The 23,296-nt window shown below is 42.4% G+C and overlaps 2 protein-coding genes across 2 annotated transcripts in view; both read left to right on the top strand.

Annotated features, from left to right (window-relative positions):
* The first annotated feature begins 1,517 nt into the window (after nt 1-1,517).
* Nucleotides 1,518-23,296, top strand: part of LOC103277916 (acylamino-acid-releasing enzyme) — a 45,078-nt gene continuing 23,299 nt past the window's right edge. The window contains exons 1-10 of the mRNA XM_062970099.1: nt 1,518-1,837; nt 5,551-5,677; nt 6,087-6,174; nt 7,698-7,773; nt 9,035-9,165; nt 10,831-10,965; nt 15,347-15,438; nt 18,582-18,622; nt 21,713-21,834; nt 22,532-22,592. Of these exons, the coding sequence (XP_062826169.1) occupies nt 1,624-1,837; nt 5,551-5,677; nt 6,087-6,174; nt 7,698-7,773; nt 9,035-9,165; nt 10,831-10,965; nt 15,347-15,438; nt 18,582-18,622; nt 21,713-21,834; nt 22,532-22,592 (1,087 nt within the window). The 5' untranslated portion in view covers nt 1,518-1,623. The remainder of the gene's footprint in view (nt 1,838-5,550; nt 5,678-6,086; nt 6,175-7,697; nt 7,774-9,034; nt 9,166-10,830; nt 10,966-15,346; nt 15,439-18,581; nt 18,623-21,712; nt 21,835-22,531; nt 22,593-23,296) is intronic.
* On the top strand, nt 15,437-18,198 carry LOC134296097 (uncharacterized). Its single transcript, XM_062970100.1, has 2 exons — nt 15,437-16,620; nt 16,820-18,198. The coding sequence occupies exons 1-2, from the start codon at nt 16,221-16,223 to the stop codon at nt 17,875-17,877; spliced, it is 1,458 nt and encodes a 485-aa protein (XP_062826170.1). The 5' UTR covers nt 15,437-16,220; the 3' UTR covers nt 17,878-18,198.

The raw sequence follows: 23,296 nt of genomic DNA, 5'->3' as shown, positions 1-23,296 counted from the left end.
TTGACAGGCAGTGGGTGGATGAAATGCAAAAATGACCTAAAGAAACTAATCCATCACATAATAGTTATACAGTACCATGAGCCCACTTTAATGTCATAGTGGAATCCTGGGAGAGATTGGTCAGAAGCACTAGGGCATTTATTATTATTATTCTGCTTTCCTGTCTTAAATGAGAGGAGTCCTAAGAATTCTAAATAATTGCCCCCTAAAGCTGCAAATCCCAGGTTTCTATAAGATGTTAAAGCAGAATAATCGCAACACAATTGTATAGTGTGGCACAAAAGGTTTCATATCAGTGGAGATGGGGGGAACCCAACTTGATATGACAAGTTAGGAGGCAATGTTGCTAGTTGCTCACAGGGACACTGAGCTGTGAGAGCTGAAATACCCCGGGCACAGTGTTTCTTAAACTCTGCTCCTCCAGTTGTTTTGGCCTTCAGTTCCCAGAAATCACAGCCAGTTTACCAGTGGTTACGAATTGTGGGAGCTGAAGTCCAACACAACACCTGGAGGAGCAGAGGTTGAAAAACACTGTGGGCCTAAAGGCATCAGATCCCATTTGATCTTTGGGAGCTAAGCAGTCAGCCCTGGGTAGTACTTGGATGGGAGACCCATGAACCCCAGGTGCTGCAGGCTGCATTTCAGAGGAAGGAACTGGCGTCATCACTGCTGAAGATTCTTTGCCCAAGAAAATCCTAAAGAACCAGCAAGGTGTAGCAGTTTGAAGCCCCTTCCACACAGTTGTATAAAATCCCACATTGTCTGCTTTGTACTGGGTTATATGGCAGTGTGGACTCAGATAACCCAATGCAAAGCAGATATTGTGAGTTATCTGCCTTCATATTCTGGGTAATACGGCTGTGTGGAAGGGCCCGGAGTATTGGAAAAGAAGACCAGGATTGAAATCTGCTCAGTGCAAACCCACTATGTGGCATCCGGCAAGTCACATTCTCTCAGCCTCAGAGGAAGGCGAAAGCAAGCAACCCCTTTTGAACAAACCTTCTCTAGAAACCTCGGGGTGCATCTGTTCTACACCAGACATGGGCAAACTTCGGCCTCCAGGTGTTTTGGATGTCAACTCCCACAATTCCTAATAGCTGTGTTGTCGAAAGCTTTCATGGCTGGAATCACTGGGTTACTGTGAGTTTTCCGGGCTGTGTGGCCATGTTCCAGAAGCATTCTCTCCTAACGTTTCACCTGCATCTAGGGCAGGCATCCTCAGAGGTTGCGAGGTCTGTTGAAAATTAGGCAAGCGGGGTTTATATATCTGTGGAAAGTCCAGGGTGGGAGAAAGCACTCTTGTCTCTTTGAGGCATGGGTGAATAGCAATTGGCCACCTTGGTTAGCATTGAGTGGCCTTGCAGATTCAAGGACTCTGCCTACTGCCTGGGGGAATACTTCGTTAGGTGTTAGCTGGCCCTGATTGTTTCTTGTCTGGAATTCCTTTGTTTCAGAGTGCCGTTCTTTATTTGTTGTCCTGATTTTGGCCACAAGAGGGAAGCCCCATGGGTGGCAGGCAGGCAGGCAAGCGTGGGCCTTCCGCCACGCCTTCCCTCCCTCGGCCTCCCCGCCCAGGCCCTTTTCTGGAAGCGGAGGCCCCGCTGCTCTGTCCTTGTCTCTCTCATGGCTGGCAACCGCGAGGAAGCGGTGGGAGAACCGCGGCCGGGCGCCTCGCAAGGCCTTCAAGGCGCACCTTTTCCTTCCCCGACGCGGGCCACTTTGGCCCCATTGGCCGCCGTGTACCAGGCGCTGGGCCGCTTCCCTTCCGTGTCTTCTGCCTGGCTGGCAGCGGGCTTCGTGGGCGGCGGCGGGGCCCAGTACCTCTCCCTGTTCACGGGTGAGCCGCCTGTTACAAATCCCCTCCGCAAACTACAGACTGCAGGACTCCGAGGCATGGCCAGGCATGGGCAAACTTCGGCCCTCCGGGTGTTTTGGACTTCAACTCCCACCATTCCTAACAGCCGGTAGGCTGTTAGGAATGGTGGGAGTTGCAGTCCAAAACACCCGGAGGGCCGAAGTTTGCCCATGCCTGGCCTTGAGCCTTTGTTCTACAGTTAAAAGGGTCCCAAACTCTATGTAGCTACAAATCATGTCCACCCTTCCGTGTTATTCAAAATCTTGACCTTTTCGGGCTTCCCAATATCTTCGAAAACAATGCCTTTTTTAGTCCCCAGGGTGTTAGCAAAGTGAAGAAGACCTTGGCTCAGTCTTGTGGAAATTCACACGGGTTATGATTACGCTACGTAACAAAATTTGGAAAAAATAATCTGTTCTCTGTTTGAAAGTGTTACTTCCCGTTTAGTTGTGTGGTCCTTACTTTGAAAGTAATAGTTGTTATACTCCAGAAACTTCGTCTTTGTGGCTGTCACAAGCTATGATGAATTGTGTTGTTGAAGGATTTCGTGGCCAGAAACACCAAGTTGCTGTGAGTTTTCCAGGCTGTATAGCCATGTTCCTGAAGTATTCTCTCCTGACATTTTGCCCAAATCTATGGCAGGCATCCCCAGACGTTGTGAGGTCTGTTGGAAACTAGGCAAGTGGTGTTTATATATCTCTGGAAAGTCCAGATATATTTTTAAAAAACTCCAAAATCAGGACAGTAAATAAAGAACAACACTCTGAAAACAAGGGAATCCCAGACAAGAAACAATCACCTCCCAACAAAGGATTCCCTCAGGCAGGAAGCAGGCAGACTTTGAATCTGCAAGGCCATTAAATGTTAATCAAGGTGATCAATTGCAACATTCATACTAGCCTCCAACAGACAAGAGTTCTTTCTCCCACCCTGAACATTATTCCACAGATATATAAACCTCACTTGTCTAGTTTCCAACAGACCTCATAATCTCTGAGGATGCTGGCCATACAGCCCAGAAAACTCACAGCACCCCTATGTTGAATTGGTTGAAACTCTAGTCATTGAAAAACTATATCAAAAAGTTTTTTGGCAGTTTTCCATGTTTTTATAATAGAACCAATAAGGAAATGGCATTTGTAACCCAGGAATAAAAATGGTATTACATAGTGATTTGTCCTCCAAAATAGCTGACACAAGAATCTAAAAATAACTCGCCCATACATCTCAAATTCGTAGTTACTTCCAATTTGTAAACATAAAAACCATATCTCCTTTGTTGGAAAGCAAGAAAAATGATGGGATGTCTTTCTGTCTGTGTGTCCCCATGGTAAAAGAATCTCTATATACATTGTGTTAAATCCCAAAGTCTGTATCCTTATTTGTTTTGTAGCTTTTTGTACTCTTGCTACATTTTAATTGTATTTGTTCTGTGTTATGTTGCTTCTAATTTGTTGCAAAAAAAGGCAGGATATAATTAAGGGAGAATGTAAATAAAATAAAATTCAGCCTTGTGTCATGACCATACATCATCATATCTTGTACTTTTGTTGTAGGGCCTGGCTCTATTAAGGGTTGAAAATGCACACTACATAAAAACAGCACCTGAGCATTGCGTCCTGTTTTAGGGTACTTTACCCAGGATTTGCAAAGTTAGCACTCCATTTAGTTTCCCCTCTTGGCACTGTGTCTAATTTATTTATTTATTTTATTATTATTATTTTTTGCTTCACCCTTTATTTCCCCTGCCCTCTGTCTTCTAATTTCTTCCTCTCCTTGAACTTCCACAAATGTCTTTTGGCCTCTGTCAAGAGCCAAAGCATAGAATGGGAGCCAATAACCTTTTGCTGCATTATTGCACTCACATGTTCTCTGCAACTGACATGTTAATCTCATCTGCCTGTCTCTTCCCCCACAAAATCTAATGACCCTGTAAACCAAAGCTTGAATTCCTGCTTAGCCATGGAAGCCCACTGGCTGATCTTGGACACAGCACACTCTCTCAGCCTCAGGGGAAGGCAAAAGCAAACCCCCTCTGAACCAATCTTGCCAAGAAAATCCAGTCACCAGAGTTTGGAAATGGAAAGTGACCACTACTATCCAGTGTAGTTTGTTCCACTGATGAGTAGCTCTTACTTTTCTAATGTTTTATCCAATTACAATCTATTGATTTGTATCCTATCCTCTGGGGCAGCAGAAAACAAACTTGCTCTGTTTTCTCCAAAACAGCCAATCAGATATTTCAAGCTGACTGTCATATGTCATCACAGTATTTTCTTCTCCAGGGAAGCATACTTGATTCCCTTAACAATTTGTCATAGAACTTAGCTTCCAGGCCCTTTGTCAGCCAGATCACTTTCTGGACATTTTGCAACCTTCTTAAATTAGGGTATCAAGAACTGGATGCAGAACTCTATGGGAGATTTGATTGAAGCAGATAAGAGGGGTTTTTTCTGCTTCTCCCCACAATCTGGAAATGAGTTCTGATGATATTTGTATATTTTAAACTGTATTGTAATGCTTTGAATGTTTACTGCTTTGAGTTCCCTTATGGAGAGAAAAAGTGGGATATAAATAAACATAATAATGATAATAATACAGCTTAGAATCACATTGGCTTTGCTTGTTTGTTTTTGGTTCACCATGTCATCATAGTGTTGACTCATGCTTAACTTGTAGTCTATTGAGACCCCTAACCCTCTTTTGTGTGTACTGCTATAAAGCCAGGCATCACCCAGCCACTCATGCTATAATTGTGCATGTGAATATTTTGCATGGATGAATATTGCATTTCATCCTGTTGACATTCATTTCGTTAATTTTGGTCATATTCTCCAATCCATTCAGGTCATTTTTTACTCAGAATCTGTTGTAATATCTTGTCAGTCTTGTGTCCCCTGCAAATTTGTCAGTGTACCCTCTATTCCTTGATTTAAATAAATTATAAAAATAAATGCTCCCAAGATAGAATCCAGAGTCACTTTCTTAAGGATATTTTTTCTATCAGGGGCAACTTGAGAAACTGCAAGAAGCTTTCTTAAGGATAATCAGGAAACACTGATGAGCACTCTAGGTTCAAACTATCAACCAACTATGTATCTATCTAGCAGTCCCATTATCTCTAACCCACATTTCACCACATTTTGTTACTTTAAAAACCTTGCTAATCAATATTGAATTTCAGACATAAGAAGAGGTTGGTCCCTAAATACATGTGTAACTACTAAATACATGTAAATACATGTATATGTGTGTCAGTGTGTGCAAAGAAGTGTCCTGCTTGGAACTAAAGGCTTCCAGAATTCTTAAGTGTGATATTTGCTTGCCGCTTCATTTCTGTTGAGCTACACTCTTTAAATATAGAATGTGTGCTTATCTTTAACAGAATTAATTTTTCTCTCCCACCTCATTAACTCTAACATAATACATTTTATGCAAATCCATTTTTCCCTCAGATCAGATGTTCCTTGTAATTCTCGTCTTCTGTGTCTGAACTGCGATAAACCTATTCATGTGCCTTCAGTTACAATCACTCTGGCTTTCTTTGCTTTCTCGACTGTGTAACTTTTCTCCACATTTACACATGATCTCTATCAGTCTATACATACACAGACAGCAAAACATAGGTGGGAATTTCCTGACTCAGAAACCCAATCTGCATATGTTTTCCCATTTTATCTTCTTCCTTTCTGCAGAATGGTGCCAACCTGATCTTGAGCGCTGTCAGCTGCTGCAGTTCAGTCGCCAGTATATCCTTCATTATGATGGCAAAGCGGTTGTCTCAGTCACTCCTTTTGGTTTACCAGCTGAGATCCAAAACCAGTATGTAGAACACACAGTTGTCCCCAATATGTGTAACCACCATACATGAAAAATTCAAGCCAAGCTTGTCTTGGATATTTGGTGAGGGAGGTCTGTGTGTGTATGATTAACTTGGCACACATAAAGATGGGTCTTATAAGAAGGATACCATCTGTTAAACTCATATGCACACATTTGCATGTTGTATCTTTCTGGGCAAAAAAGCTTTGCCAGCCACACAAGTTGTAATCTTTAAGCCAGAGGTGGGAAAGGTCATGTGGGTCAAACTTTCATTTTCTTCCCCTTCCTAGGTTGGAGGATTTTCCTTGAGAAGGTGAAAGTAATAGGCTTTTTGTTATCTTTTCATGTAAAGATACATTGGAGTTGGCTCTACTGCTTATGCTGTCCCCTCCTGTCTCTTGTGCCACAGGCTGTTGACCTCAGTGTCACCCACTGGAAAGCATAAGGCTATTCTGACTCACCACTTTGAGAAGGGACAGAAACAAGAAGTGCTGGAGGTAAAATAGTGTAATTTATCCATATTATCAAGAGGATGGGTGGAGATGGTGTGGCCCTTCAGATGATGTTGAACCACAGTCCCCAGCATCCCTCACCATTCTTTTTCCTAGCTAGGAGTTCAGCAAAATCTGGAGAGTCACACAATTATCACCTTCAGTCTAGAGCAGGAGTTGGCAAAGTTGACAAACTTTTGTCTTTCTTGAGGCCCCACCAATCCCCCAGAGTCCTCAACCCAGAATAATAATAATAATAGCTCACAAAGGCCACCAAAGCACATGTAAACATGCAAAAATATTTCCACCCCATCAGTACAGAGTCCCATAATACCAAAGTATATCTATTTTTTTGAAAGTGAGTGCAGTACTTCTGCTGTCACTTTCAAAATGGCAACAGAAGAAGACACACCTTCACTTTCTGATGCCATTTTGAGAGGCCTGCAGATAAAATGCCTGTTTTCATTTACACTCATTCTCAAAATAGTAACAGAAGAGATTGGCCTTCACATCCTGTTACAATATTGTGAATGAAAATGGAGATATTTGGACTTTCTCTGGAGTGTGTGTGTGGAACCTGTGTGGAGATCATCAGAGAACATGGCCTCTGGCCCTCACAGTTGTCCACCGTGGTCTAAAGCAATATGCCATCCCCAGAGACTAGGAGTAATGCAAACACAGCACACTGCAATGAATTGTGTAAGTGGAAGCAGTAATGATCCATGCAGTAGTCACTGTCAGACATAGAATCACAGAGTTGAAAGAGACCTCATGAGCCATCCAGTTCAACCCCCTGCCAAAAATCAGGAAAATCACAACCAAAGCACCCCCAACAGATGGCCATCCAGCCTCTGCTTAAAAGCCTCCAAAGAAGGAGTCTCCACCACACTCCAGGGCAGAGAGTTCCACTGCTGAGCAGCTCTCACAGTTAGGAAGTCCTACAAGACATGGTTATTGTAGGCTTTATGGTGTTAAAAAGGACTTTTCATTAACATGAAAGTCAGCACCTTAAAAGTAAGAAGCTTTGGACTAGAATATCTATATAGAAGTTGCAAGTCCAAAGGTGTGTATATAGGTTTACCAACATTGTTCCATTACAGCGGAGGCCCATGACTCTTAACTGCCTGTGCATAAATTGCAATTTGAATCTCAAAGAAATTCAGTAGAGTTTCAAGGCCAAAACATATTCTAACACTGTTTTTATTCAGGAGTAAGCATTGTCCATTTCTGACTTATGTCAACTGTATGAATTATAGATCTGTAAGATACTCTTGTGGTTAACTGCTGTATGTGTTGATGGCTTCTTGGTTGAGTTGAATCACTTGTATTGCTTCCATCATCTTTAGCTATTGCCATCCACTTTACTAAGCATTATTATGCTTTCCAATGAACCATGTTGTGTCATGGTATGTCTAAAATATGATAGCCTCAGTTTAGTCACCTTGGCTTCTGGAAGGTCCAGTCTTGATTTGTTCTTGGGCCCATTTATATGTCTTTTTGGCAATTTATGCTTATCTGTATCCCAACAGGTCTGGAGCAACAGTGGGAAAGTGAGACACATCAACCTCACGGCTCTGGATAAACATGGCAAAGTATACACAGATGGTAAAAGCAGTAGCTGTAATACCTGCAGGCAGAGCTAATCATACTCTGTGCAATGTTGTCTACCAATGTAGCACATGACTAAGATCCTATTAGCATCTTCTTCCCTATGTCAAAAGAGACTGTGCTACTTGTCTTTTCCTTGCCCTTTCAGATCTGTGAAAGTTTTTTCTGGAAGGCATGCCTGAATGTCACTGCATGCTGGCAATCTGGGAGCAACCCAAGCTTTGCAGTATTACTTACAATCCTAGGCTGAGATTCTTCTAACCTTCTCATTCCTAGGTGAGCTTTAGGCTCATAGAGTTCTACTATAGCGAACAAGTTGACATTCTATATTAATTTATTTGGACACAAATTCTACTAAATCAGGCGCTGAACAAACAAGGAAAGGCTTGCATTGTCCATTTTGTATTAATTTAGTCACTAAATGCCATCTCAAACGTTGAATAAATATCAGGTAGCTATGAAGTAACAATCTGCTTGCTGTTCTTGCTACTATGCTTTCATGTAACTATGCCCAATAGTATTCTATATCTTGAAGGGGGTACTGGATTGGCCAATACAGTAGAGAAGGTTCCAAAGAAAAAAAAGATGAGAGAAGTTTCATGTTGCTGTCCTTTCTTTCTTTCTTTTTTTTAAAAAAAGTTTTTATTAAGTGAATTAATGGCTTACAGAACATGGGAAAGAAAAATGTTTAAAGATAATTTTTCTTTAATTTCCTTCCACATTTTTTTCATAATTATTTTGAAATAATTTGTTATTTTTGTTGGTTAGTCACAAAGACATCTCTGGGGGCCACTTGTAACTGCACTTTGCTCCTTCCCTTGCCCTCCATATCAGTGTCTCATTCCCTTGAATCAACCAGTCATTTTTTTTATCCATGGTTATTGTGGTTACAACTGTCCTCCCACTTAGATTCTCCTTGGTAACATTGTGGTACTGATTTTCCAGAACTTGGAAAATTATGTTTGATGAATTTATTTTAATGAATTAATTAATTTAAGAAATGAATACAATGGCCTCTTGATATTCAGTGGGGTTTGATTGTAGGACTCTCAGTGGATACCAAAATCCGTGGATGCTAAAGTCCATTATATATCATGGCATGGCAAAATCAAATTTTGGCTTTTGGAATATTTTTAAGCCTTAGATAGTTGAATCTGAATCCAGATCCTGTGTGCCTAGAGGGCCAACTGTACATGAAATACTGAAGCCATCTTTAACTGATCAGTGATATTTTTTCCATCTGTCCTTCTACCACCAGGGCATTTTGGATGTCTTGCTTGGTCTGGCACAGAAAAAAGGATCTTGTATGTGGCAGAGAGAAGGCGACAAAAAAAGCATCCCCTTTTTCCTCAAGAGAGAAAAATGGAGGAGCCAAGTGAAGCAGGAGAGGTATTTCCTTCATGATGTATCATTCAAATGTCTGCTCTGAGCCAGGTGCTTGGCAATCTTTGTTTTTCTACTTTTAATCTGGGAGGCAGGCCAAAATGATACAGTCTACCACAGTTCCCAGAGCAGATATATGTGTTTTTTATATGAATTGAGCAAAAAAGTTAAAATACTGAAGAAGCTAAATTAGCAAGCCATTTCCATAAAATCTGGCAAAATGCCCTGCAGCATAAAATGCCCTGGAACATTCAGCTTGACTATGATTAAAATGGGCCCCTGGTGGTGGCGCGGTGTGTTAAAGCACTGAACTGCTGAACTTGCAGACCGAAAGGTCCCAGGTTCAAATCCCGGGAGCAGAATGAGCACCCGCTGTTAACCCCAGCTCCTGCCAACCTAGCAGTTCAAAAACATGCAAATGTGAGTAGATCAATAGGTACCGCTCCAGCGGGAAGATAACGGCGCTCCATGCAGTCATGCCGGCCACATGACCTTGGAGGTGTCTACGGACAATGCTGGCTCTTCGGCTTAGAAATGGAGATGAGCACCACACGATTGGACTTAATGTCAGGGGAAAAACTTTACCTTTACCTTTTATGATTAAAATAAGATGGCCCTGTGCCTCTCACAGGACCACACGAAGATAACAAAAGTACTTATTTACCATATATGTTGAATACTGGATGGTTGTGAGTTTTTCAGGCTGTATGGCCATGTTCCATTCTCTACTGACGTTTCGCCCACATCTATGGCAGGCATCCCCAGAGGTTGAGGGGTCTGTTGAATACTGATTTACCCAAGGTATCCTGTTCTGTTTTTTAAAGTGTCACCAGAGAGAATTGCTAGGTGATGGGACATTTTGGTGCACCCACTCAAACATTATTCTGTCAAAGTATTTGAGAACCTTGGGGTTTCAAGAAAACCTTCTAAAGCTGTGTCTGCAGTGCCAGATTCCCTCATTATAAAAACTTAGAAAGGCAGAGGGCCTCCATACATTGGACACCTAGTACCGTTTTGGGTTCTGTGAATCCAGAACAGCATAAAATTAGTTAGGGGCCTTTGTAAAAATCCTTTGGGGCCAGTTTGCATTGAATTTCTTTTTATAGATGCAGGCCCGTAGCCAAGATTTTGATTCAGGAAAGGCTGGGATTTTGGTTTTGGGGGGGGGGGGGGGGGCTGAGTCTGTGTGAGAGAGGAACTACCCTAGCAAAACTTTGGTATCGTTATCCCAATACCCCCATGCATATGGGATATATTGAGCATGGTGATCAGATCATGATATGAATAAACATAACAGTTTAAATAATAAATGTAAGGCCTTCTCACAGACCACCCTGAGAATTTCAGGGGTGGGCTGAAGCCCCTCAAGCCCCCCCCCCCCCGACTACATGCCTGTATAGATGCAGACCCCCCCCCCCTCCCCCAATTTTGCAGAAGTATTTCACTATCCCTGTTGTATGGGAAACTGTTGGGGTCATATAGATCAGTTTGAAGCTTTTAGATGCATAAGTTAGAAGCAAACCATTCAGCCTTCCTTCATCTGGAAAATTGCCTGGTTGTCTGCATCAAGTCCTGTTGAGTGCACTCACCCTGCTTTTCTTTTTGCGGAGAATGAAGATTTTCAGGGTAGGATGCACCCCAGTACTTATACTTCTGATTTTGTCTTAGCAGGAGCAGTTTGTGTACTATGACAATTGGGGAGAGGCACTGAGTGACAAGAGCGTCCCAGTCCTGTGTGTGGTGAATACCGAAACCAGTGAAGTTTCAATACTGGATGACATCCCAGAGTACGTTTCCCCTGGGCAGGTTAGTGCAATGCAGAGTGGAATGATAGCGGGAAATTAACAGCAGCTTGGAAGAAATCACAGGCATTTTAGAGTAACTGAGAGAAGACGGATTTAAACAGTAAAGAGAAAGAGGGCTATGACCCACTTTTGCTGGTCTTGCATTATGTTTTTCTCTACAGAAGAGTGCATAAAGAGCACAGTGGAAGGGCCCCAGGTCCTAGATACTGGTGTATACTTCTCATAATGTTTTGTGTATTTTTGTAAGCATGAAGTACCAGCCTTTGAGCCTTGCTCTTTGAATTGGGGATCAATTTTGAGCTGTCTCTTCCTCCGAAAATCTAAGATTGAGCAAATGAAGCTTTGCGTTCTAAGACAAACAGATTGAAGGCAGCCATCTACAGGTAAAATTAGACAGCACATTTTTACATAACTACAGTTGGTAATCTGCTCCGCATAAGATGTCACATTAACACTCTACACAAATGTGAACATTCACACTGGGTACTTACAGACAGTTGCTCACTCTCGCAGTCAGAAGATATTGTGCAGGTATTTTGTCGTTCTTCCCTTATAGATTTTCAGTGGAAAGAATAAATGAAGTAACAGCAAGAAAACACAGGAGGGTTATAAATGGAAGATACAACATATGTTATCGTTAACTGCTATTGAGTCGATTTTGACATGTCAGTCCTATGAACAAAAGTCCTCCAACTCTGTCACAATCCAGCTTAGATCTTGCAGACTCAGGGCTGTTGTTTCCTTGAGTGAGTCTATCAATCTGGAATGCAGTCTTCCTCTTTTCCAGCTGCCTTCTACCAGGCATCATTGTCCTTTTATTGTTATTTTTATTTTCTATTATTGTGTTTATTTATATCCCGCTATTTCTTTCCATAAGGAGACCCAAAGCAATTAACACTGAAAGCATTACAATACAATTTAAAATATACAAATATTAAAACAGCATTAAACATCATTAGTATTAAAACAATTTAGATTAAATTCATAAAAACATATTAAATCACAGCAGCCCCTGACAATCTTAAGACCCTTCTTTAAAAGCCTGCCTGAATAAAAAAGTTTTATCCTATCACTGGAAGGACAACAGGGAGGGGGCCATTCTGACTTCCCTGGGAAGAAGGGAGATCCAGAGTTGTGGGGCAGCCACCGAGAAGGCCCGCTTTCTTGTTCCCACCAACCGAGCTTGAGATGGAGGTGGAACCGAGAGAAGGGCCTCTCCTGAAGATCTTAGGACCCAGGCAGGTTCGTACAAGGGGATGCGGTCAGCCAAGTAGCCTGGACCTGAAATGTCTAGGGCTCTAAAGGTCATAACCTGCACTTTCAGGTTCCAATTTGTTTTCCCTCATCCAGTCCATTAGTGATGACAGGTAGTGATTTAGGGTAAGGACAGCTTCCTTGGCATCACATGGAAAGGAGTAGTAGAGTTGGGTGTCATCTGCAAATAGGTAGCACCATACTCCTAAACTCCAGATGACCTCTCCCTGTGGTTTCATGTATATGTTCAACAGCATGGAGGACAAAATGGAACCCTGAGGAACCCCACAGGTCAACGCCAGGGGTTTGAATAGGAGTCCCCTAGCACCATCTTCTGTGTACATCCCTCCAAGAAGGACCAGAGCCACTGCAAAACTGTGCCTTCCGCTCCCATCCCAGTGAAACAACCCAGAAGGATACCATGGTCAATAATATTGAAAGCCACTGAGAGATCCAGGAGAACCAACAGAGACACACACCCCCTGTCTAGCTCTATTTGTAGGTCACCCAATGAGGCAACCAAAGCTGCCTGTGTTCCATAGCCAGGCCTGATACCAGATTGAAATGGATCTAGATAATTCGTTTCTTGTTAGTCATGTCTTCTTTGATAAGTATGACAACCCCAATAACAATAATACTGCATATACAGAACTAGAATAATAGAATCATAGAAGTTGGAAGAGACCTCATGGGCCGTCCAGTCCAACCCCCTGCTAAGAAGCAGGAAATCGCATTCAAAGCACCCCCGACATATGGCCATCCAGCCTCTGCTTAAAAGCCTCCAAAGAAGGAGCCTCCACCACGGCCCGGGGGAGAGAGTTCCACTGCCGAACAGCCCTCACAGTGAGGAAGTTCTTCCTGATGTTCAGGTGGAATCTCCTTTCCTGTAGTTTGAAGCCATTGTTCCGTGTCCTAGTCTGCAGGGCAGCAGAACACAAGCTTGCTCCCTCCTCCCTATGACTTCCCCTCACATATTTGTACATGGCTATCATGTCTCCTCTCAGCCTTAACATGCCCAGCTCTTTAAACTGCTCCTCATAGGGCTTGTTCTCCAGACCCTTAATCATTTTAGCCGCCCTCCTCTGGACGCTTTCCAGCTTGTCAACGTCTCCCTTCAACTGTGGTGCCCAGAATTGGACGCAGTATTCCAGGTGTGGTCTGACCAAGGCAGAATAGAGGGGGAGCATGACTTCCCTGGATCTAGACACTATACCCCTATTTATGCAGGCCAGAATCCCGTTGGCTTTTTTAGCTGCTGCATCACAGCTAAAAAAGTCAACGGGATTCTGAATATATATCCACTAAAGCTCATCCACTAAAGCTCATGTGAAAATAAAAATCAATTAACCTTAAAGGAGGTGCCATGTATCTTTTCTCCTCTCCCCTTCTAGTCTTAGTTTAGTCATCTTGGCTTCTAGGGAAATTTCAGATTTTCTCCATTTATTTGTCTTCATGTTAGTATTCATACTATCTACAGAACCTTTCTCCAGTGCCACATTTCCCCTGTGTATCATTGGAAACCATTCTGTTTCTCCATATTTTGTCCCAACAGTGGCCTCTTTTCTTGAGTACAGGTTATGCATCAAGGCACTCAAAGAGCGGCCCATAGCTTTTCAGCAAATACTTTGTTATAATCTAAAAAGCACAGGATGATCTTTTTCTGATATGCTTTGATGTGCTACGTTATCTAATGTTTGTTTGCGATATGATCCCTTGAGTTCTGACCGCATTTCTGTCACGTACACTTGCATTTGGTCTATCCTTAACTGCTAGAAGAGATTCAACTGCTATCTAATTCATCTCTTTTTTCTTTTTCTTTTTTTGCATTCCTCTCTCACTGTGCTCCTGGCATCAGTCTAGAGTTCTTATGACCCCAAGGTAATTACACTTAGAAGTGCAAATCTATTTTATATTATATTTAAATGTTATGGGGATAGTCTTCAGGCTGTGTTTTCCTCCTGGACTCCATCATGAAATCTTTCAATTTCTTCTTCTTCTGTCTCTTCTTCTGCATAAACTTGGATTATGGTTATTAAAAGTTTTTTCCTGAAGTCTTATTGATATTCATCAATCAGACTTTGTATTATATTCTTTAACTGCTTTTGCTACATCCCTCATCACTATTGGTGCCATCCCATTTAATAATAATATTAACAACAACAACAACAACAACAACAATAATAATTTTATCTCTTATCCTTTTTATTCTTAGATTTCCATTTCCTGAATAAAACATGTAATTATGTGGCTAATGTCCCATTCCTTTCCACTTTAGTTTGCTTAGAATCATAGAATAATAGAGTTGGAAGAGACCTCATGGGCCATCCAGTCCAACCCCCTGCCAAGAAGCAGGAAATCGTATTCAAAGCATCCCTGACAGATGGCCATCCAGCTTCTGCTTAAAAGCCTCCAAAGAAGGAGCCTCCACCACAGTCCAGGGTAGAGAGTTCCACTGCTTATCCTACGTATTGCAATATTTATATATTCCACTTTCTGTTTTACTATGCCTAGCCTCCCCTGATTCATGCTTCTTACATCTCTGGAATATATGTTGTGCATCTTTGGACTTTCCTTTCACCTTTCACAATGTCAGCAGCCCTTTTTTTATCAACAGAAAGTAGCCAAAAGTCATTCCCTGTTTTAGAAAAAATCCTTCTCTGAATCTAAAATTATATTGGCTAGAATGTGCCATTTTGGGACAATTCTTTGACACTTATGTGGCTCTAGGGGGGCACATGATGAGTGACATGCAACCCACAAGCCACTAGGTGCTCTTTCCTGCTCTATGGACAGCATTTTGCGATTTTAATCCATTGGTTCTTACTATGAAGTGCATGTGAGTCCATGAAGTTACTGCAGGCTAGAGCCTGCTGGAGGTGATAGATAGATGGTCTTACTTATAATAGTTTTCTGCCATCCTGCCTTCCAGGCAATTTCCAAATGCTTCTGATTAGGAAGCAGTCTAGGGGATATAGTTCTTGGGAAATTTCTGTCAGACAGCAGTCTAAAAGAACTTTTAACAGAGAGTTTTGTGGAAGAATTTTTAAGCTGCAATCATATTCTACAGATCACTTATCATCAAGCTCCAATGCTACTGACTAATATTTTGCTTTTTCTCACTCAACCAGGCCCTTTGGTCCCCAGACAACAAGAGTATAGTTTTTGTAGGTTGGTGGCATGAGCCCTTCAGATTGGGATTGAGTGCCTGCTCCAACAGAAGGTAAGTAAGGTCTCATTGACCCAGTTTAGGTCTCATGTTGGAGTGAAGCAAGAATAAAATAAAAGACCAATTTGACTCTGGATCCTACCAGCTATTACTTCAAGGAAAATTCAAAGGCAAAATTTCAGTCAACTTTAGGGCAGGCTGAAATGGGAGAACCCCGTATCTTAAAATCAAATGAGATATCAGTTGGCAATTACTCCTGAAATTCATCGTCATTATTGAAGATTAGATATGTAAACATAATGATCAAAGATTTGAAAGTAGTCCAGTGAGTAACTACACCAGCTTCAGCTTATGAATACTAAGAATCACTGATAGTTACCAAGCCAAGATTTCCTTAATGAATCCCTTTATTAAGCTTCCCTGTGGTAGTTTGTTCTGCAGAAGAAAATATAAACAATTAGTCCTGCAGGCTTCTCTAAATCACTTTGTAATAAAGAATGAATTGTTTTCTCCATTTTCCCAGCATCATGTTCTGTTAAGCCAGGAATTAAACGGAAGGAAGGGACGCTACGAACAGGGCTGGCCCAAGGTAATTTTCAAGTGCAGGCGAACAGAATTTTGGCGCCCGCCCCCAAACCAATCACTGAAAAATAAAAGTGTTGGATAAGCAAAAATGTTGGATAATAAGGAGGGATTAAGGAAAAGCCTAAATAAAGAACAACACTCTGAAAACAGGGGAAATCCAGACAGGAAACAATCAGGTCCAGCTAACACCTCCTAAACAAGGATGCCCGCAGGGAGGAAGCAGCCAGGCTTTGAATCTGCAAGGCCATTAAATGCTAATCAAGCTGGCCAATTGCAACATTAACATTAGCCTCAAACAGACAAGAGCTCTTTCTCCCAGCCTGGACTTTCCACAGATATATAAACCCCACTTACCTAGCTTTCAACAGACCTCAGAACCTCTGAGGATGCCTGCCATAGATGTGGGTGAAATGTCAGGGGAGAATGCTTCTGGAACATGGCCAGGCAGCCCGGAGAACTGGCCTCGAAGGCGAAGCAGCCGCATGGCGCATGCGCAGTGGTCAGAGAGGGCGCCCCACCCATCTCACCTATCCACCAGAGGCAGGGTGGGGCCGCAACGGCCGCATGGCTCAAGCAACTGCCCATCTTGGCGCCGGTTTACCACTAGGTCCTGCCGCCTGCCTCGGGACGGGTCGACAGAGGCTCCGGCAGGTAAGAGGCCTTCCTGCCTCCACAGCCTGGCCTGGCCTCCAACCAGGCCACCCTGCTGCCCCTTTAAGGACAGGTGTCCTTGGGAAGGCGTCTTTGGCGGGGAGGAGACAGCCCTCAAGCGCAGGCCAGGATGGCTTCTCTGTCCTTAAAGGGGTAGTAGGGGGGCCTGGTTGGAGGCCAGGCCAGGCTGTGGAGGCAGGAAGGCCACGTCTGGGTGGAGGTGCCTCAATGGTTGCTGAAGGTGCCATGGAGGCAGGCCAGGCCGCGGCCGCGGAGGCAGGAAGGCCACGCCTGGGCAGAGTTGCCTCAACAGCACCCCCTAGAGGATGGAGCCTCAGGCAACCACCTAGCTACGAACCGCCCCTGGCTACGAATCATCTGGCCAAGCCTCTGCCAGTGCATGAAACTACAATGGAGGCATCCCTGATGAATTACCATCCAATCTCTGCTTTAATCTCTGCCCCTCGGATTCTGAACCAGTGCCTGGCCGCTGTGGTGGACTGGATGAGGAGGAACAAGCTGAGGATCAATCCTGATAAGACAGAGGCCCTCCTGGTCAGTCGCTCGTCAGATCGGGGTATTGGGTGGCAACCTGTGCTGGACGGGGTTGCACTCCCCCTGAAATCACAGGTCCGCAGTTTGGGGGTCCTCCTGGACTCAGCGTTGACGCTTGAGGCTCAGGTGTCGGCGGTGGCCGGGAGGGCCTTCGCACAACTCAAACTTGTGCGCCAACTGCGACCATACCTCGTGAAGTCTGACTTGACCACGGTGGTGCATGCCTTAGTTACCTCTAGACTGGACTACTGTAATGCGCTCTACGTGGGGCTTCCCTTGAAGACGGCCCGGAAACTACAATTGGTTCAGCGTTCGGCGGCCAGATTAATAACAGGGGCGAGCTACAGGGAACGATCTACTCCCCTGTTCAAAGAGCTCCACTGGCTGCCGTTCACTTTCCGGTCCCAATTCAAGGTGCAGACCATCATCTATAAAGCCCTAAACGGTTTGGGACCCACCTACCTTAGTGACCGTATCTCCTATCATAAACCTGCCCGATCCCTTCGTTCATCCGGGGAGGCCCTTCTTTCGCCACTGCCTTTATCCGAGGCCCGTCTTGTGGGAACGAGGGAGAGGGCCTTTTCTGCTGTGGCCCCCCGACTCTGGAATTCACTGCCCACTGAGATCAGGCAAGCCCCCACCTTGTTAGCCTTTAAGAAAGATCTAAAAACATGGCTTTTCCGAAGTGCCTTTGGGGAGTAAATGTTATATACCTCTTTGGTTATTCCTCTTGGATTCTATCCTTTAGACTGCTCCACCATTTTATATCCCTGTTCCCTTTATTCGTATGCCTCTCTCTCCCGAGTTTTTAATTAAGTGTTCATGTGGCCCGCCCTGTTTTTTACTGTTTTCTCTGATTTGTGCTGTAATGTATATGATTATTTTTGCACTGTTATATTGTGTTATGATATGTTGTTTTATTTTGTTATATTGTATGGTGTCTGGGCATGGCCCCATGTAAGCCGCCCCGAGTCCCCGTTGGGGAGATGGTGGCGGGGTATAAATAAAGTTTTATTATTATTATTATTATTATTATTATTATTATTATTATTATTATTATTATTAAGATCTCTTACAGTCTGCCATATTTTGGTATAATCCATTCTTCTGCAAAATGGCTCTTACTGCCAGGAAGTGCTTCCTCATGTTTAGAAAGAATCTGCTTTGGTTGGTTTTCAATAAATCAAGTAATTTGGGCTCTCTGGAAGGATAGCAAACAGCCTCGCTCCATTTCTCACATGACAGTCTTTCAGATTTTCAAAGATGGCTGTCTTTTTGCTATGGTAATGGTTCTTTGCACTGTGTGAAATGTCCTGTGGTAATATATTTATAGTTTGGTAGTTGGTGAAGGTAAAATACATGTTCCCTTTTGGAGATTTCCTACCATTCCCATCTTCTTGCCATAGGTCAGCCTTGTTTCTCTTGGATCTTACTGAAAAGAGCTGTGGTAAGTCAACCTCAGGGGTGGTCTTTTTGTTTGCTGCTTGCTCCTCCATGTTTTACAGTTCCTTTCTGTGCGAATGACTGAATGCATCTCAGATACATAGAACCAAGAGTGAATTTCCTTCCATAATAATCTTGCCACAAAAATGCAAAGTTACATCTGTGACTTTCAAATAAATTCTGTACTGTGTTGGCTGTATCAAAGAAAAAAGGTGGGTTGGTGCAACTTTTACAGCTATAGTACTACAGAAGAAAAGAGATTTGCCAATACTTCTCCTGTGTTACATTAAAGTCTTTGAGATATACCGTATATACTTGAGTATAAGCCGGCCCGAATATAAGCCGAGGCACCTAATTTTACCACAAAAACTGGGAAAACGTATTGACTTGAGTATAAGACGAGGGTGGGAAATGCAGCAGCTACGAGTCAAATTAAATAATAAAAATAGATATTAATAAAATTGCATTATTTGAGGCATCAGTAGGTTAAATGTTTTTGAATATTTATATAAAACTGTAATTTAAGATCATAATAAGACTTTAATAAGGTAAGATTGTCCAACTCTGAATACCTTTATTGTGATGACTCATGGGCCATGTAGTCCTGTTCCATGTACTATTGTGGCAGATGAAGAGGAAAACTTGGGTTTCCCACCGTTTCTGCCAGATTTGGAGCCCTTGCACCTGCAAGATGTTTGCCCACAAGAAGTCAGCCAAACAAGCCTTGAGCAGAAATCTCCCCCATTTTCTCGCCGGGATTATTATAATCAAGATAGGGGCGCTCGAGAGGCGACTCGCCGGAGCGCCAGGATAGCTGCCAGACAATTAGCTGATTAAGTCTGTTTCCCTTGGGAAACTTTAAGGAGTCATGCATCTGGACACAGTATAGGTTTCGTTTTTTGTTCCCCAGAGAAAGTGTTCCTTGGCGGGAAAACAAGATCCTATATAGGTGTTTGCCCGCAAAGAAATCCTTGCGGAGTCAATTCGTCGGCTTGAGGAGTGAGATCGTGTGTAGACTTCGTACTCCAGTTCCCAGATCCCGGATCAAGTTTCCAGCCCAGCCTTGTACCATGGACTTCTATGGACTCAGTTTTTGATTCATGTTTGCCAAGTTTCAAGTTTGATCTTGCCAAGTTTCAAGTCTTGCCTTGCCTTGCGTTTTAAACCACGGACCTTGCTTCTCTGATTCAAGCCTTGTTTTCCAGTTTCCTTCGGATTTACCTTAAGCCTCAAAGACTATGGACAGTTCCCCACACTATTGCTTGCCAAATAGTGTGTGTTTCGGTGAAGTGGATTATAACTTTGGACTTTAATATCACATATTGGACATTGTTTTCCTGGACTATATTTGACCTTTCCTGAAAGGTCTACTTCTGAACTATATTCTACACTTGTTTTTATTGACTTTATATATTTCCCTAATAAAGATATTAGATAGATTCTGGTCTCTGCGCATGGTTATTGGTGTTCTGCAGCCTGGGTCCTGACATTTATACTCAAGTATAAGCCGACTTGAATAGAAGCCGGCCAGGACCCTCACTGAAGTATAAGCCGAGGGGAGCTTTTTCAGCCCTAAAAAAGGGCTGAAAAACTAGGCTTATACTCGAGTATATACTGTAACTTCCGTGTGATTGTGCAGTCTTCCAGTGGTCACTTTAGACATATTTTTCGTGTATTTGTTTCGAAACGTATATAAAATCAAATGCCCAGAGAGGGAACCCTCAAAGTCTGAACAGTCAGTAGCAAAATTTTAGACAATATGGCTGCAGGCTCATAGATATTCTCAAACACATGTCGCATTCCAAAGATATGCATGCTTTCTCAGCCATCATATTTCTTCTTGCCCACATGTTTTGTTTTTTTCAAACTATCAGTTAGGGAATATAATGCCAGAAGAAGCCATGGAAGAGCAGTTGTTTGGATTTCTTGAAGATGACCAAGCTGTTTGTATCCCGAACTCATGAGTTGGGAGCTTCATACTGATTGTTTCCTCAAGGTTAACCCATATGCATCAATTTTTTAATGTATTGTGTGCATTCTGACTCCAATGAGAATTCAAATATATTGGGGTTAGGACTAGTGCTGTGGGACTTTTCCTTGCCCCAAAGAGAATTCTAGCATCATCCTGTCTTGTCTTGAAAAAAATTTAGACTTTTTTTGAACCTACTGGAACAACCTATGGCACATCCTAAATTTCTCCACATCATCGTTTATTTATTTATTTACAACATTTCTACCCTGCCTTTCTCAACACTGGAGGGGACTCAAGGTGGCTTTACACATAGACAACTATTATATGCCTTAAAACAATGTACGTTTAATTAACATTTAAAATAAAATTATAACTACATTAAGACAATTAAAACATTTAAAACAATACAATCACGATTAATCACATAGTAGTTTGTGGATTATTGTTCTTGCAAAGAAGTGGGAGAGGGGCACAAACTGGAACAAAAAAACTCTGCCTAAGTAGCATAAATCAAGAGATTTGTTTGTTTTTGTGATTTTCTCTTTGTAAAATAATGGAAATGAAATAGAATCATTAGAACACATCTTGTTGCAGTGCCGCTATTACTCAGCCCAACGAGGTCAACTCATACACCCAGTCCTGACCCAATTGTCTGACCATGCCCCGCAAGGGAAGGTCAGATATCTTATGGAGGATAAACACCATGAGGTGACCCTCACAGTGGCAAAGTTCCTTGCAATTGCAGCAAGGCTGAGAAAGAGCCTAGTCTCCGATCAGGGTATTAACTGATATTGTGTAGTATGTGTCTGTTTAGCACACTTCTGTTTTGAATGTTCTGTAAATTCCTGTATGTTATATACTTAACAGCTGCAGGTCCATGGACTGTAATAAAGTTTATTGTATTGTATTGTATATACTTAAATAACTATGATTGGGTTTTATGTACAACTGTTCAAGTGACAATACTGCAGATATATATATATTGTAGGTCTGATTCTACAACAAAATCTAGAAATGTCCCATCTTAGTAATAAGGATTAGGAAGCTCTCATGATCTTCATGATTGTAGCTTTGCTTAGACATGTCTGTGCCTCTGATTTAGTGCCATCATTGTGTTTGCAGAACTGCTTTCCTCGGATGATAAAGCTGTCTCCTCTCCCCGTCTCAGTCCAGACGGAGCTCGCCTGATATACTTGGAGGGACCAGTATTTGGGCCACATCGTCATTGCCTGAAACTAAAGATGGTGAGTGCCTAGAGAGGGTTTTCTCTTCCTTCCTTTAGGGCTGTGGTATCAAACTTGTGGCCCTCCAGGTGTTTTGGATTTCAGTTCCCAGAATTCCTGGCCATTGGACAAGCATGCTAGAACTTCTGGGAACTGGATATTCAAACATCAGGAGGGCCACAACTTTGACACCTCTGTTTATGGCCAAGGCAGCAAATCAAAGAAACTTAAACTGACACACTGCTCCCCACTCTCCCAGTTCCTAGGTACAACTTGGGAGACAATCAAGATCTCAGATCATGTTTACCACATATATGTACATATATTCTTATATGTGTACATATATCCTTATATGTAGTAAGCATTATTTAATAATAAATAATCTTTATTCTTATGCCCCGCCTCCATCTCCCCGAAGGGACTCAAGGCAGCTTACATAGGGCGAAAGCCCAGGCAAATACAATAAGAAACACAAAACACATCAAATAACAAAAACCACACGTTAATGAAAATTAAGCATTAACATAAAAAAATCCATGCTGTTGCTTAATAATATTTAACAACCATTTAATTTAAAACTAATAGTTACAAGAACAAGGATTGTTTCTTTAACTTCTGTGTATTGGTAATTTAAATGTGCTATGCGATTGGGACTGATACATGAAAGGATAGGTGAAATGCTCACTGTATGTTTTGTCTGGTCTCATCTCTTATCTAGCTCAACTGGCAAACAAAGCACACATCTATAGTGGTGGATGTAGTCAGGACTGCAACAGATGGTAAGTCACAATTTCTGATAGTGACTAATTGAAGGTAAGGTTTCTTTTTCTAATTACTTTTCTACTTTGCTTCAGTTCATCCACAAATCTATCACTCCCTAGCTCCTTTGTTGATACCTTTCATACTCACTAAGGCAGAAACCTAGCCTCATGATCTGGGTAGATTATATGCTATAGTTCTTGGACGTAGTTCTTGGCATCCGTCTGTCCAATGCAATTTGTGCCCAGTTGTGTTGAAAGGCCAACAACCTTCCACCCAAAGGGAGTCTGGGTGGTCAGTAGTAATGTGCGTAGTATTTGTTTTATCTGTTCCATTCGTCTATTTTTTTTTAATATTGTCCATTTGGATGCACAAAACAAAAGATGCAATTTTTGGACAAAACAAAAGGCAACACAAAAGAGAAAGGTACACAGTCACCGTGCTTGCTTTTGGTTTCGTTTTGGGTTGCGTAACAATAAGCAGACACTGACAAAGGGCTGCTTCCCCATGACAGCTGATGTGTACCAATGGGTGTTAATAATAATATTAAAAACAATAGTACGTTTTAAAAGTTGGTGGGCCAAAGAGGTCGAAATGCCCTCTGTGTGTGGCAGTTTTCACCCCTCTAGCCCAAAAACTGAACGGGGTGGGTAGGCCTCAGAAGCCCACCCATTGCTGCCAATGGTCCAAAATGTTTTGTGGGGGTTTTTTTTTGTAAGTGAGA

The sequence above is a fragment of the Anolis carolinensis genome, chromosome 2, assembly GCF_035594765.1.
Source record: "Anolis carolinensis isolate JA03-04 chromosome 2, rAnoCar3.1.pri, whole genome shotgun sequence".
Lineage (NCBI taxonomy): Eukaryota > Metazoa > Chordata > Lepidosauria > Squamata > Dactyloidae > Anolis > Anolis carolinensis.
This window is presented reverse-complemented; position numbering and strand designations above follow the sequence as displayed.

Coding starts and splice junctions, on each gene's coding strand:
- LOC134296097 (XM_062970100.1), top strand. CDS start 16,221: ATGCTAATCAAGCTGGCCAATTGCAACATTAACATTAGCCTCAAACAG. Junction 16,621..16,819: donor GTCGACAGAGGCTCCGGCAG/GTAAGAGGCCTT, acceptor CTGTGGAGGCAG/GAAGGCCACGTCTGGGTGGA.